This window comes from Vanessa tameamea, chromosome 6 (genome assembly GCF_037043105.1).
Source record: "Vanessa tameamea isolate UH-Manoa-2023 chromosome 6, ilVanTame1 primary haplotype, whole genome shotgun sequence".
Lineage (NCBI taxonomy): Eukaryota > Metazoa > Arthropoda > Insecta > Lepidoptera > Nymphalidae > Vanessa > Vanessa tameamea.
The window spans coordinates 11,909,053-11,924,442 of record NC_087314.1 but is presented as its reverse complement, the minus strand read 5'-3'; the positions used below and the strand labels follow the sequence as shown (position 1 = coordinate 11,924,442).

General features: G+C 28.6%; 2 protein-coding genes across 2 annotated transcripts in view; both read right to left on the bottom strand.

Moving 5' to 3' along the window:
• Baldspot (baldspot) overlaps positions 1-3,952 on the bottom strand; it is a 39,514-nt gene extending 35,562 nt beyond the window's left edge. Inside the window, exon 1 of the mRNA XM_026634287.2 lies at positions 3,340-3,952. Within this exon, the coding sequence (XP_026490072.2) occupies positions 3,340-3,530 (191 nt within the window). The 5' untranslated portion in view covers positions 3,531-3,952. The remainder of the gene's footprint in view (positions 1-3,339) is intronic.
• Positions 3,953-5,879: 1,927 nt separating this feature from the next.
• LOC113396358 (vitamin K-dependent gamma-carboxylase) lies at positions 5,880-15,011 on the bottom strand. The gene is made up of 9 exons (XM_026634264.2): positions 14,970-15,011; positions 14,729-14,893; positions 12,718-12,873; positions 12,145-12,310; positions 10,894-11,079; positions 9,002-9,165; positions 7,612-8,069; positions 6,387-6,885; positions 5,880-6,252 (listed from the first exon to the last, which is right to left on the bottom strand). Exons 1-9 carry the CDS (start codon positions 14,992-14,994, stop codon positions 5,888-5,890), a joined length of 2,184 nt encoding a protein of 727 aa, XP_026490049.2. The 5' UTR covers positions 14,995-15,011; the 3' UTR covers positions 5,880-5,887.
• Between the last annotated feature and the right edge of the window lie 379 nt (positions 15,012-15,390).

Sequence of the window (15,390 nt, the reverse complement as noted above, 5' to 3'; positions counted from 1 at the left end):
ACATTATGTATCCTTTTGTAGATACATAATCGTAAGTTTTATGATTAAAAAAGTATTTCTAATCAATGCCAAATTTGTCTTCACATAATTTAAAAGAAATGAGCCTATAGTATTTTGTCGTTTATAAAAATGATCGATTGTAAGCTCGAAAACGTCAAAGAAACAGTCACAAGAAAGAAACGTCCGGGCCGTTTCACACAGCTGAATAGAGGGATCCTTTCCTCTTAAGGAGAAAGTTTGGAGATTATGCCACCATGCTTTTCTACTCTGGATAAATATGTCGAAGCAGATTTTTTGTTTAAAAAAATCATCACTAAACTAACTTCTTAACCTTCCGTCGAGCACGAGATAATTCATGAAAACAAATTAGCGCATGAAATCTCAGCGGTACTTGGCTGAATTTCTTCCACTTTTCTATCTACCGGGCTAGCTTGGCTCTCGTAATTAGTAATTACCACTTGTTAGACGGATAGGGTACGAACAAGGAACTGGAGAGATCATCTTTATATAAATACTAATGTATACGCATTTTTGTATGATAAGAACATTTTTAAACATAAATAATGAGTGCATTATTAATAAAAGAATTACATACGTCCGATGCGAAAGATAACTAAAATATTACGTTTAAAAACTGAAGACAGATTGTATAATTCGAATCATGAGCAGATACAAGGTTACGAAGAGACTCGTACTGATATTTAAAAACAGACGAGAAAGATTGCATCCGAGCAAGGTTATATAACAATGCAGATCTGCTGCAGATCACTCTGGCCCTATACATTCTTCATCACAACTAATAATACGTATATTGTGTAGTTTTTCAATTATTATTTTTTTTTGTTCTACCAGTCTAATACTACTAATCTAATATTGTTTTTTTACGTTTACTTAAAGTGTTATGTGAAAAAATTTTATGACGTTGTTACGCGACTATTAATTACTAAAATAAACCATTATTTTTAAAATGTATTACGCACGATGGCTAATAAATTACTTACAATAACAATTTTTGTGAACAACAAAATTATACGACAAATGTTTCACTTATAAAATAAATATTAAAAAAATATATTTCAGAATGCTTGTAATCTTGAAATCTTAATAAAAAAATTGATATTAAATATAAATTGTGGAGGATTATTTTTATAATAATATTGATATAATAAGAGGTATGTTTAAAAAAAAATTTTAGATATAATTTGATAATTTTAGTTTTTTTTTTATCATTTTTCTTTTTGTTAAGTATCTCCTAACATCGCACTTACAACACATACTTGTATTGATTTAAATCAATACTAACAGTGTTAATTTATATGTCACATAACTTTGAAGCAAAACTGTTGGGAGTAATGTTTGTTTACAATATACCTTTTTATATAATATATATATTAATTTATAAAACAAAAATCATATTGAAATTACAATCAATTTAACAGACCAAAATAATATTTTTTATCTGTTTTTTTTTTTAAATTAAAACTGAAACATGTGTCCTTTGTCATCTGACATTTAAAAAATGAAAAATGATTGTTTCACATTATTAACATTATTAAAAAATATGTAAATTAAGATTTTGGTAAATTTACTCATATAGTTTTTATATACATTATAAGATTAAATTTATATAATTGTATCAGAGTGACATGATTTAAATCACTTGTCCAAAATTCGAAATTTAAAACAAGTATAAAATATAGTGTTAAAAATGATTCAAATGTGTGTTTTTAGTCATAGTATAATAAAAACTATAAAAAAAAGCCCTTTTTTTCTAATAGAATTAAAATTTTAAGATTTTATTTTCGTTTTATTAAGCCATTCTGTAATTATTGTATATTATTAAAGGAAATCTCTGCTAACTTAAAAAAAAAAAAGAATTATTTATTGATAGTGCAAAATGTATAATTGCAATCTGTATAACCTCTCCGCACAATTAAATGTAACTTAAATTTTGTGCTCTGAGTTATAGTAGAAATGATGTCATTAAGAAATGAAAAATAAATAGCTTGTGTTTAAAATAAATTCTTTATAGGATAGATATTTTGATTTTAATATTAATTTTATTTATTAATAACTATTATCATTATTAATTTAATTTATTATCAAAATAAGTAAAAATTTAGTATATTGTATTTCCTTAACAATAAAGGACTTAAGTGTTTAAGAATTTGATTAAAAGCAAATCCTATATTTATATATTTTTTATCATGATTTTTTTTATCCAACCCTGCTAATAGCATACATGTTAGATTTTATCATCAGGAAAAATAAGTTGACGAAATAATATTTTAATAAATAGTTTTTACTAGCAAGATATAATTATATACAAGACTGGATAATTTGATATAGTCCTTTCAGGGAAGTCTAAAGACATTTATTTAATTTTTTTTTATCAGTGATGCATTATATTTATTGTGGTATAGATCTTGTATAATAATATCTAGATAAAAATATGATCGTGAACTAAAGAAGATACAATTTGAATACTTAATTCACCTAATAAAATATACCAAATAGAAACCATACATAATAATGTATGGTTTCAAAACATGAGATTTTGCAAATATTTTTTATTTATTAAATAGAAATTAATTATTTTTTGCAATATATGCTTGTTTTGAATTTTTAAGCTTAATATCTACAATATTTTTAAAAACAAAATATTATTAATTTTTTATTAAGATTCCATGTTAATAATAAATTATTGTGGTATCAAAAATAAATTTAACTATATTTTTTTACCCCATGAAAACTACAAACTGTAGAAACTGTTGACATAGTTATGGCTATAAGAGGTTTCAACAATTACATTAATTTATTGAAAAATGTTGTTGAAAATAATTTTATTGAGTTTGAAATAGTTTCTGTACCATTATTTTCACCATTTAGTAGGTGATAATACCACATCTTATTAGTAAGGTTTTTCAAAGGTGTAAGCTACATAACTTTCCAAAGTAAAAGTAAAGTTAGCACCGCAATAAACAGTAAAAGTATCTTATACGAATTATTTAAAAATTGAATGAGGAATTAACAGTTATATAAAAAAACATCGTATTTATACATATATTTTATATTATGTACATATTTATGTAAATAATATAAAGTATTATATCACATTTATGGAAAATATTCATATGAAATTATTAGAATGTCTATTACATTCGATATACATATATTTTTAATAAATACTTCTAATAAGTATAGGTCTTATTAAGCATTTTTAAATATACATAATATGCTATTTTTTTTAGTAAATTGATTCATTTCGAGCCGAAAGAGGTTAGTCATAATTAAACAAATTAATTATCATTTTATGCATACATTTAAAAAAATACATACCTAGGACGATTTTGCATGTAATATTGACCACCGAAAATAAACGCCATGTAGATCCCAACATAATAGAAAGCCACGGTCCAATTCTCAGTCATCCATTTCCTGGAATTTTGGTGAATAAACTCGTTCTCAAATTCGAAAATGTATGAATAATTTGGCGTGATATCCAAATTATAACTCATAGACGATTCCATGTTTGTGTTATTGTCCGTAACTAAATCACCCGAGTTAAAAAATACCGTCTAGATTTTTTAAAATCCTCCACTGATATCACCGGTAAAGGATTAACCTCAAAACTTTTAACAAGATACTTAGGTGTTGTTATATCACAGATAGCTAAAATGTCAATATTTCCTGGGGGGCGGTAAGGCGTATCGCCATCGAGACACTAACTCTAGTTATGGTACCGGAATGTTAAAACGTTGATTATATATTCGCAGTGACGAGGCGTCGGCCCCAGCCCGAACTTAGTTCACTCGTCACAGCGCCAAGACGAAACGATGAATGAAGTCAGCATTTACTTCTTGCCATAGTCACGCCACACATGACACTATTTTATTACACTGATCAGTCAGTGATCTAGTCTGTCGTGAATGTCTGCCAACCAAACGCGCCACCGGTCACACTACCAATTTCAAAGTAACATGTACCAACTGTCAAGAAGTAAATTCTATCTTTTTGACAGCTTCATAGCACGTTTCGAAACAGGATACATCAATTAAAGGACTAAAGTATTAAGGAACTTTCTTTATTAAATTTTTAGTATTTACTTAAAATTATTTATCTTCACAATAACTTATTTATTTTTATTAATAAAAAAAAGTCAAATATATATTTTTTTATTAACTTTTAATATATTTTAATACCTTCTTTTATAGAAATCTCGATAACATTAGTTTAATACAATATGAAACACACAAATATTAAGAATTGTATACATTTTTGGGTATAGAATATTTTCTCTTAATTTGAATACACTAGCTACTTTTCGGTATTCATATATTTTATTAATATTTGAGTAGATGTAGAGACTTTTCTATTATGATTTTACATTTTGAAGCATTGACGAATGACAATAATCGTGTTAAAAAAACCGAATACATTTATGGTTATAAAATTTAAGAAGTTATAATTATAAGACAATTAAATAAGATTAGTCAATTTTAGTTTTTTTATCATACATTTTAAAGTTTTTTTTTACTGATATATATATCGATGCATCAAAAAGTTTAATTAAGATTTATTTATTTTTATCGTACTGCTGGCAACGTCAGTATGACGTTAAAAAGAAAAGAATCGAAAAGTGTGAGAATTGATGATCATTAAAAAAAAAGATACGAACAAAAACGACGATACTTATATTTTTGGAAATAAATATGTCTGATAACGAATTAAAAAGTGAATACCTTGGATGGGTTGGTTGGTAATGGTAATGGGTATATAACATGAAGTTGGTTGTGATTCGCCGTATCTATATACAAAAGGTAATTTATTGTTTTTATTTATTTACACTGATATATATTTTTTTATGAAAAACCTTTTATTGCACTCTAATCTCAATATATTTTGTAAAAGACGAAGGTTTACGAGGTTTCCATTAAATTTAAGTGTGTTGATGAAGTTTGTTTAAATAAATTGTTCCGATAACTTTTACTAAATAGGTACCATGTACTCCATGCATTTTTACTTGCAAAATGTAACGAAAAATGTAGATAAGCCTCTAATATTTTTTGTTTGTTTTAAATGGAAATTAAAAGTTGTTTCAGTACAGCAGGTTCCCGTATAAACGTCGACACATTCCAAATACTTAGTAGTTGTTGATAGTGTTGTCAAAGATAGCACGCTTATTATTCTTCCTGGCTATCAATTTAATAATTTTCACCATTTATACTTCTCTCTCACTTGAATGTGTACAATACAACGGTTGGAATTGATACTGACGACAAAAATAGAGCAAGAAGAAAGTGCGAGAGTGAAAATATATAATTTCATGAGCGTATCAGAATTGTTTTACTTTTAATGAAGGCGTTCTTATTGGGTGTTGTTTTTATATATCTATAAACAAGGTGTAAAACTATTACCACCTATATATATAAATATTTATTAGCAATAAATATTTCATTTCGTTTAATGTTTTTTTTTTGTTCACGTAATTTATAGCTAATATACCCAATTTATGTATAAAGATCTCTTATATTGGTTTATCTAGAGTATTTAAGGTAATAAGTAAGTTTACCTTTGTGATTAATTAAGAACCATAATAAATGGTGTTTATAATCATATTTATCAGAATAGCTTTTTCGTATACATTAAGTATAGTATACATGTAAGCATGTCATGTGATAATAAAATTATTAAAAATTTATTAGACTTCCATAAATAAAATTATAATTGATACTTTTTTTACATTTACATTAACAGCCTGTAAATTTCCCACTGCTGGGCTAAGGCCTCCTCTCCCTTTGAGGAACATATTCCACCACGCTGCTCCAATGAGGGTTGTTAGATAATTATACTTTAAATAGATGAAATTAATTACATTATATAACATTTATTGGCAACGTTGAAAAAACATACTGATTATGTTTGATACGACTATTTTTGCAAATTTAATCATATTGTTAAAGCGTCTTGTTAGTTCTTCTCCGACAGGTAGTTTTGGATTAAACTTTGAATCTTCAATGTTTGGTTCCGAGCTATTAGTAAACGTATACATATAAAATGCTGGTTTGGTCTCTATAGTAAGAACTCTATGGAATGTTCCAGAATCCAATTTGACTCGGTTACCTTTGTTGAGTTTATAAGATTGTCCTTGCAAAAACTTTTTGACCTCGGGTTCAAAGGCCACCACTCCTTCTAAGATAGTCATCGTCACATTCGTTAACTCCATTGGAATAAATTTTTCTTGGTAATAATCTGTAAATATAACGACTCAAGTAATTAATTATTAAGTCCATTAAAAAAACAACCATGTACTGTACATTTGTGATTAATTATTGTTATAGTAAAGTTACTATAAATGTTATAAAAAAAAGATTGAAAAAGATTACCCGGGAAATCGGCGATAAACGTCACATCACTATAATTGTTCCAAGAATGGACGTCTTCCTTAATTTCATGTAATAGACTTCTCCAAGGCAACGCTTCATCGAGCAGAGGCATAAGATAGGATATCGGCTCAAACGGAGACCAAAATGTATTCAACAAATCCGTTTTAGGATCAAACATGCGTTGCGTAAATCTACCATTCATGGAACACCAAACATCAACATAAATCGAAATATTTTTAGATATAACCTTTCCACGACTTGAACGTTTGTTTGGGACAAATTTCTTTAATAAATTGTCTTTTAAACATCTGGCATATTGGTGTACCATATCGCCATGTCTTGTCCATCTGTCGTTAGGGGAATAAATGTACGGGTCAACGTAAAACTCTTCCTTGTTTTCATTATCAACGACTTTGACAATAACCGATTCAATTTCCCATGTATGCACCATCATATCCCAAGAATAACCATACAGCCCATTCGTCCAATTGTTATAACCCTGAAAAGCGTAAAATTTGTATGAAGTAAAAAATTACAACGTATGAATATTATTTTAGTCTTTATTACATACGAAGTAATAGATGTGCAGTTTTACGATTGTGATAAAAACCTTAGGGTAGAGAATATTTGACAAGAACTGTCGACGTATATTAAATTTTGTACAGTTTGAACTTTTACTTTTGTATTTCTATTAATTACGATATAAATATTTATTTGCTCTTTGTTTTAAGAATATATTGACCCAACTTGTAAAGGTCTCGTGCAATGTAAATGTCATTAATAATTGCATCGCGTCATCATCATGCTATCTGTATTTATACTTACCTTATTTTATAAATCATTTGTCATTGTAAGTTAATTTATTGATTACTTACTTAATTTTGTACAACATGTTCTAAGTGTATCGTTTAAATATTTTTTAACTTTAAGTACCTATTAATTTTTATAAGCCATCATAGTATATGATCATACTTTTAAAAGTAAAATATGTTTTTACACCTTACGTACAATTAATTGTTAGGAATATATCAAATTAGTAAAAAGTAGTAAAAATTATCTATTTCTAAAACTCATTCTCTTTGATTGTAAGTATACTCCATTATATTTGACACTATATCAGAAGGCCATTTATAAGTAAGGTTTATGCCGAGGACTTTGTATTTATAATCAATAGTTAAGTAAGACAATAACTCAACAGTGATACTAATACATTAAAAATATTAACCTTTGTGATAAAATGGGAATATGGCAAAAATGCTTGGGAAAGTACGTGAAATACTACAAATGTAAATGTAATATATTTCCGGCGATCACCATCGTCTTCAGATGATTTAGCCGAGTTGTTCTTAACGTCGAATATTTCATTGTCTTTTGTTTCGAAAGTGTTTTCTTCTTCAGCTCCTACTTCTTGATTATCTATTTTTTCTTCCAAATCCTCGGCATTCCGTTCGTTAATTTTATCATTATCAAAAAGTTCCTTAGGTTTATTATCATAAACTTTAGTTATCACTGTAGCATTGCTCTTACTGCCGGATGTTGTATGACGTTTAAACTTGTTTAGATATTTACAAATTCCTCCTTTTACTTTCGATACAGGTTTTTCCGCATAGCACATTATAATTTTCGGCCAGTCAAACGAATAAAACAACGGCATCGTTGCCAAGCAGACCCACGGAAACATACCTAAAAAAATATTTTTGTGTCATAGTAAAACAACTTCAACATTATTGTTATTAAACTTAAGAGATTGGAATATTAATTTAAACTGCAAGGTAAGGTAAATGTACAGTATTTGTGGATAGTATTGATGATTCTTTTTAATAATATAATATGAAATGTGAAATAATTTTAAAATAAGCATTAAATCTCCAACTCTCCAATCCAAGTTTCTCCGGTGGTCTGGGGCGCACTGGGCGTCCTGGGTACCTCACTTCCACGCGTGGGAAACGCGTAAAGCGATTTGCCAGCGAGATAAAAAAGGAGGTCGTTGAGGCGATGCGTGCTGATCGCTCAAAAACAATGTGTTATTATTAAGAATTATTACCGTGTGAAAAATAAATTGAATTGATGTTATATTATTTTTTCAATTTTGTTAGTAATAAATATGGATACTACAATCATTAAAAAAATCTTTTCGTGTATTTGATATAAAATGGGTCCAAAATTTTGTTATACCTACGGATAAATACATATCGGCAACGTTGGAGTCAGACTGAACGCAGAATGTAAAAGTGAAATCCTTTTCACCATGACTAACATACATAAACGATATCCTTTCCCATATCCTTATCAAGGTAATGATGACAGGTAGTTAACAATAGAATAAAAAAGCATATATCTTTTTATTTTGGGGCCTTTAGGTTTAAACTAACGGTACATATAATACGTACGTAAATGAAAAAAATATATTAGCTTTACATCTTTATAAATCTTTTGTACGTGTGTATGTAACTGAACTCCGCACATAAATGGTTGGACCAATTTTGATGAAATTTTGGTGTATATTCAGAAGCTCCTTAAATGGTTTAGATAGAAATATTTTTTTTATTTCACCCGCACGAAGTCGGAACAGCTAACTCATTATCTGTAAAAAACGAACGTTCAAGGACACAAACCTATTCTAAACAGTCTGCTGTTCATGAGGTGGAAGAGAGCGCAAAATATCATAGCCACGTTTCGTGTTCGAGACCACATCATCCAGATTGCCACGCTTATGTCGAATGCGAAAACGAACCAATGTACTATTAGGAAGTCGGTTTGAGCCACTGTAAGAAATAATCTGAAATATAAAACAATTTTATCAATTTCCTTAAAACCATGTGAAAAATTTCGGATGCGTAATATAAACGTTCATTGTCGCTATCCTATAACGTAGCAAATCACTTCGTTAAGTGTTTTTGTGAAACGACAACGCATTGTTTAACAATATTTTTAATATTCGAAAATGTAATGTAATAAACATGCCATCTACACATAACTACAGCAGATGACATGAACTTAACATATTTGTTTATTTAATATGAAAATATTCCAGTATGATGTCAAGTCAAAGCAAATAGGACAAGTACGTCATCATACATGTGGACTTTATTCTCAAAAAACTTAGTAGGAATGCTGACTGCTAAGCGGGCTAAGTGGTCAACATAAAATTTTACTTTTTTGGACTAAATTTTACTTTTTTTTGTGTCACTAAATCTTGACGAAGATTAAAAAAAATCAAACAGGATATTTAAATTTAAGGTCATTTAAATGCTATACCGTACCCATGTTCTTTAATTGGTGGAAAAATCTGAGTTTTATAACGGTTTTTCTCAGCAGCATTTACATTACTCTCATATTTACTATAATCTTCTAAAATTACGATTCGAAAGAGTAAGAGCCTAGTTTATTTTGGCGCATTATTTCTGAATAATATCGCAAAGTATTTGTATTTTCGTATACGAATTTATTAGAAAACATAATTAACTTTTAGGGGTTTGGAAGATCAACTTCTACGTTTCCCTTTTGTTTTTTTATTGAGTTAATATATAATTTTAAGACTACCTACGCATTAAAAAAAAAACTTACTTACATGTATTGCGAACAACTGTTCATCTAGGTATTTAAATTAGGTAATAATTATTTGAGTTATTAAGTTGAATAAATAAAAATTATATTAATACTAAAAAATAAGCAAGAAAATTTAAACAGAGGTCGCTATCGTCGTAGATCGTATAGCTATTTTTAATTTTCATCATTTTTTAATCTTCGCTTTAAAGTTTCGTGTAAATAATACTGCAAATATGAAACTAAACAAACAACAATAATAATTAATACCATTTATTCTAGAGGCCATTTCGGAATTTCAATGTTAATTATTAAGGAATTTGGTTTAAAAAAATGTTTAGGTACTTCTATCGAATAAATAATAATTGGTATTTTTTGTATCTAAAAAAGTACAAAAAACACCGAAATTAAAACAATTTAAAAGTCTAAAGTTGTATTCAAGTATTCAAGGTTTTACTTTATTATTTAATGCATTTTTAATTAGTTATATTCTCAAATATATTCGTATACTTTTGTATGTTTTTGGTTGAACCGTGAGACGTAATAAAGCCTAATTATATTAGCGACTCATTAATTTAATACAGTAACAGTAAAAATAAGTAGTAAATAAAAATAATTAAGTACAGTTAAATAACAGCCTGTGTATAATAAGTTAATGATACCAATTTTAAATATATTTACTTTGATCTACATTATATAAAGGAGATTATACATTTAACACTTTTCAGATAGCAAGAGAAGCAAAGAGAAGAGGAACCAGACCGACTAAAATTTTTGAAGTCTTCTTGATTGATTACTGTTAAGTAGATACTTATTTCTGATTAAATATAAATTGTTGTTTTTTTATTCCATTCTATTACGTATTAATTTATGTTTTCGTGTTTTAATTTATGTTTAATTTACAACAAATCCGAACTTGGTGTTTTTTTATTAGACAGTTAATTTTAAACAGTTTACTTACTTGAAAGGGCTAAAAACCCAATGCTCACTAAGATTCTGCACAGAATATCCAGTCAACCATTCTGCTGTTCCTTTCTTCAAACCCGCCATGAAGTATAGAATGAAAAACTGGTATTTCAGAATAAAATAATTCCAATATGGTACTGTTTCTTTCCTCCGAGAGATACCCATGTGTGAATCTAAAGACCTAAAATGTAATAAGTATTTACTAGTTTTATTACTTTGGTATAGCGATATATTTACAAGGCTGACCATTCAGAGAATCGTCTGTTAATTATTAATAAAAAACCATCATATTGTTATTTTATAATTTCAAGTACCTATATCAAGAATGTATTAATTTAAAATTTTTGAAACCTAATTGTTTTTAGTTACAACATAAATGTTAGTATTACGTATTTTTTATTTAATTTAAAATACGTTCTATATACATTTCCTAAGACAAACGTAGTGCAAATACGTCAATAATATTCTATGTCAACGCTATTACAGTTGTTGACAAGAAAATATCATAAATTATTATTTAATCATATAAGTAGCGTGTTTTTGTTAAAATACAAAACACTCGCAATATTTCATCGTTATATTTAATAATGATGAATGATTCAGTGAACGAACTTAAATACGTCATTATGATATTGAACAAAAAATAAGTGACAATAGGTACATAACGTCGAGTGTCCTTTACGCTCGCCTCGTAGTTACAAAACCTTACATTTATAATATGTAAGAATTATATTACGTATACTATAAATGTTCACTAAAAAGTGTAAATTCTCAAACTAAAAAAAACAAGAAAATATTAAACTTGCGATATATAATTATTGTGAACATAAGCTAAAGTGTGTGTGTGTGTTTTTATGTGTTTATTTTATTAAATAGAGGTCTGAATTAATACGTTATCGGTCTAAGGGCTGTTCAGACGACCGACCGGCCGCAAAACTTTAATGTCGTCATTAATGCACATTATCAATTGTCCCCGAATAATTTGAAAATGAGAACGAATTGTTAACATTTTCACTAGCCAGAACCCTGATAGCAGTGATATGAATAATTAAAATAGATGCTAAAACTAAATAAGCATAAAATGTTATTCAAATTGTCACTGGTAATATAAACAATATTCGTTTAATGCAATTCACAATAACATGTGAAATTAATAAAAAAACCAACACAGGATTTATTTGCAATTTATATTCGCATAGAGGTAATTGCGATTCACGGCAAATAAATAAACACATAATTACGATACCAATAGCAGTTGGCCTCAGTCGTGGCGAGCAGTAAGGCGACCACGCCGAATAAGTAGCTGTGATTATTCCAGTAGCTCTTTTCGATCAGAAACAAGTACCAGTAGCAAAATGTGAAAATTGTCGCACTCAAGCGATACTTGTATCCTAATGTTATGCCTAAAGCTCCTGAAAAGATTTTCCTTAAATGTGTTAATATGTAGTACTTTTCACCAAAAATAATCTAAAGAAAAATATCATAGTAGACTGTAAATAGAACCTAAATGACCTTTTCCTGTTATGGAAGGTATGGAATTTATTCCATAGAGCTACTAATAGATAGGTAAACTTTCTACGGAACACGAGTTGATTAAATTATAGCCGAAATCAACATGTGGAATCTCCGTATACAGATTCTATCTGATCTTTGGTAACGCGGTCGACTTTTCAATCTACTATAATCTGATAGTCATTTGAGAAGATGCGTTTTATGTATGAATAATAGTCGGTTTATTTCTTTAAAAACAAATTCTGCCTTAGCCTAATCGAAACCATAGCAGAGAGTTAAAATTCATAAAATAATTTCAATTACATACCGAGCCAAAGTGCAGCGTACACTATTGCCATAAATGGCATCGGAATAGCTTTCACGATATGAATGAGCGGAAAATGACACATCGTCGGATCACCCCAACGTTTTTCCATTACTGCACCTCCACGTTCATCTGGGATATCGAATAACATTGCAAGTCCTGCAAGGTTATAAATTCATCATAAACATTTAAAATTGGATTAATAGAGTTGTTGCAGATAAAAATATTTTTTTTTAAAGATAGATTAGTATTTACATTGGGTGTTACAGTAAATATATATACATAAGGTGGGTGGACCATGGAAGGCCACCTTAACGAGTAAACACTTTTTATTCGTTAATTGACTGGATAAATGAAGGAATCCAATTTTTAAGTAAACTTTGTGTTATTGTGTACAATATAAATCACTTTTTTTTACCCTAGCTTTAATCACTTTTTATTAAAATTAAGTTTTATTAAGCTCTTCCAAATGGCCTTGCAAGGAACACGGCTCCAAACAAGGCCAATATTATACATCAGTCGTTTGACTTAAAAATATAATTGTAACAATTGATATATCTGCTTTTACTAAAATTACACAATAAGCTCTTTCACTTAAACGAAACATTAAATGCTCAATATGTTTTTATCATCTATAAAAAACTTAACGAACATTAGTTAAACATCATCCTATAACTAAGAATATATTAATGGGAATTATTTAAAAATAGTAGTAATGAGTATTATATTGACATCAAATAACTTGCTAACGCGTTTTATAATAAAATTTAAAACTTTTTTTTTTACCAAAAATGGCCGTCTTATGGGTCCGTTCTTTGTAAGGCCAATATGTTCCTAAGAAGGCCAAACTAACAATTATTATCAATTACTTTTTTAAGAAGTGAGATTCTTCAAAATGTTGTTTTACAATGGGCTTATTCATTTTTTGAGCTCTAGCTGGGTTCATTAGCTGGGGTTTTCTTTTTGAAATAGATGGCTTTCGAGCCAAAAACATATTGAGCCATTTGTATTCTGCCATTCTTGTGCATACATATTGAAAGTGTTCTTGATTTTAAACCCCTTACAAAATAAAAAAGCTTGTTTCCTGATAAATTATGGTAAGTATTAGGCGTAAGCGGTACACCCAGTTTTGCAAAACGTTTGATTCGCTGTGATAAATCCTATTCTAATTGTTTTGTCAAAATAATTTTGAAAAAGAGTATTCAATATGACTTAAAAAAAAATAAACCTTTTAAATATAAAACTTTGTTTTAACTGTAACGGTACATATTTATAAATAAAAAGTAACTGTTCATATGTTATATGGTTTGTAGAAGTTCCTTGTAAGGCCCATGTACCCTAGCAAGGCCAACCGTCAAATTTTTGATTGGCCTTATAAGGAACCAACGACTGTTCGAAGAATACTACCAATATTTTAACTTATATCAAGGCAAAACTATTTTATTTTTCTGAAATACCATAAACATATCCTTATACGATAATTTACAGTAACAAATATGAGATAATAATACGTTATTAAACTAAAAACCTTTGTTTTTCTGTGCGCGCGATTAACAATTGTAACGTCGACGACAAAGTCTACGAAGCATGAGATCGCACAGCCACAATAGCAGCACATGCGACTTGCCGCTGCACCTGTGGCCTTGATTTTGATGCATCTTAGTGTATAGCAGAAGGAATATGTCTTTACATGTCAATAACTACGAATTTTCAATAGTTGGCCTTCGAAGGAGCGTGTCCTGCCATGGTCCACCCACCTTACATACTCGGCTTTGAAGGTAAGTAACAAAGGTAGACTGACCAATTGAAATAGATTTAATTTCAAAACTATATTCATACTTACATTATAGGTACCCACTTACATACATATGTATATATGTACATTTAACATACCTACTTCAAATTAGCTTAATGCATATTGTGACGTCCTGTCCCAGTAAAATGTACAAGATTATATTAAAAACATTAATAAGCAGAAATGTTGAATGATTCTAGTACATATTATTTAATTTACCAAATAAAATCCTTGTAACTGCTAAACTTGATGAGTCCACTGGCTTGTGTAAGTAATCGGTAAGTTTTTTAAAAGTCACTTCTTTCAAACGAAAATCGAATTGTTCTTGAAATTTTCCATCTAAACTTGTGTATAAGGATACGGCCCATGTCCTAATTTTTATACCTGCATGTTACCAAAATTAATAAGAGAATAAATACTTATAAAAGTCAGAAAAGTTTGCACATAAATTTCTACTTACACGGGACGAACAAGTTTTTGCACATGGTTCGTCTGCACTGAAGACAAAACGAAGACTGATGATAAAATAGGGATATACTAAGATATTTATTTCGAATATTAAACTCAAAAATAATTTGTCATAGCAATTATGTATGAACACATAGGTGACTATGGAAATGAGAGTTTTCCATTTCATTGATTGCTTATTGCCGTCAAAGTAAATTTGTGTTTTGTGTGACAATATAAAATACTGCCATAACTACTTATTCATGAATTTATTTCAATATTATTGAAAAACAAGAATATTGAAAAATTGCACTTCTACTTATAATCGGTCGAATATGGATTTTACTTAATATAATTTTTTACGCAATATATTTTATCTTTATAGCTTTCCTAAAATACTTATTATTTTATTTTCGTATAGACAAAGGATACGT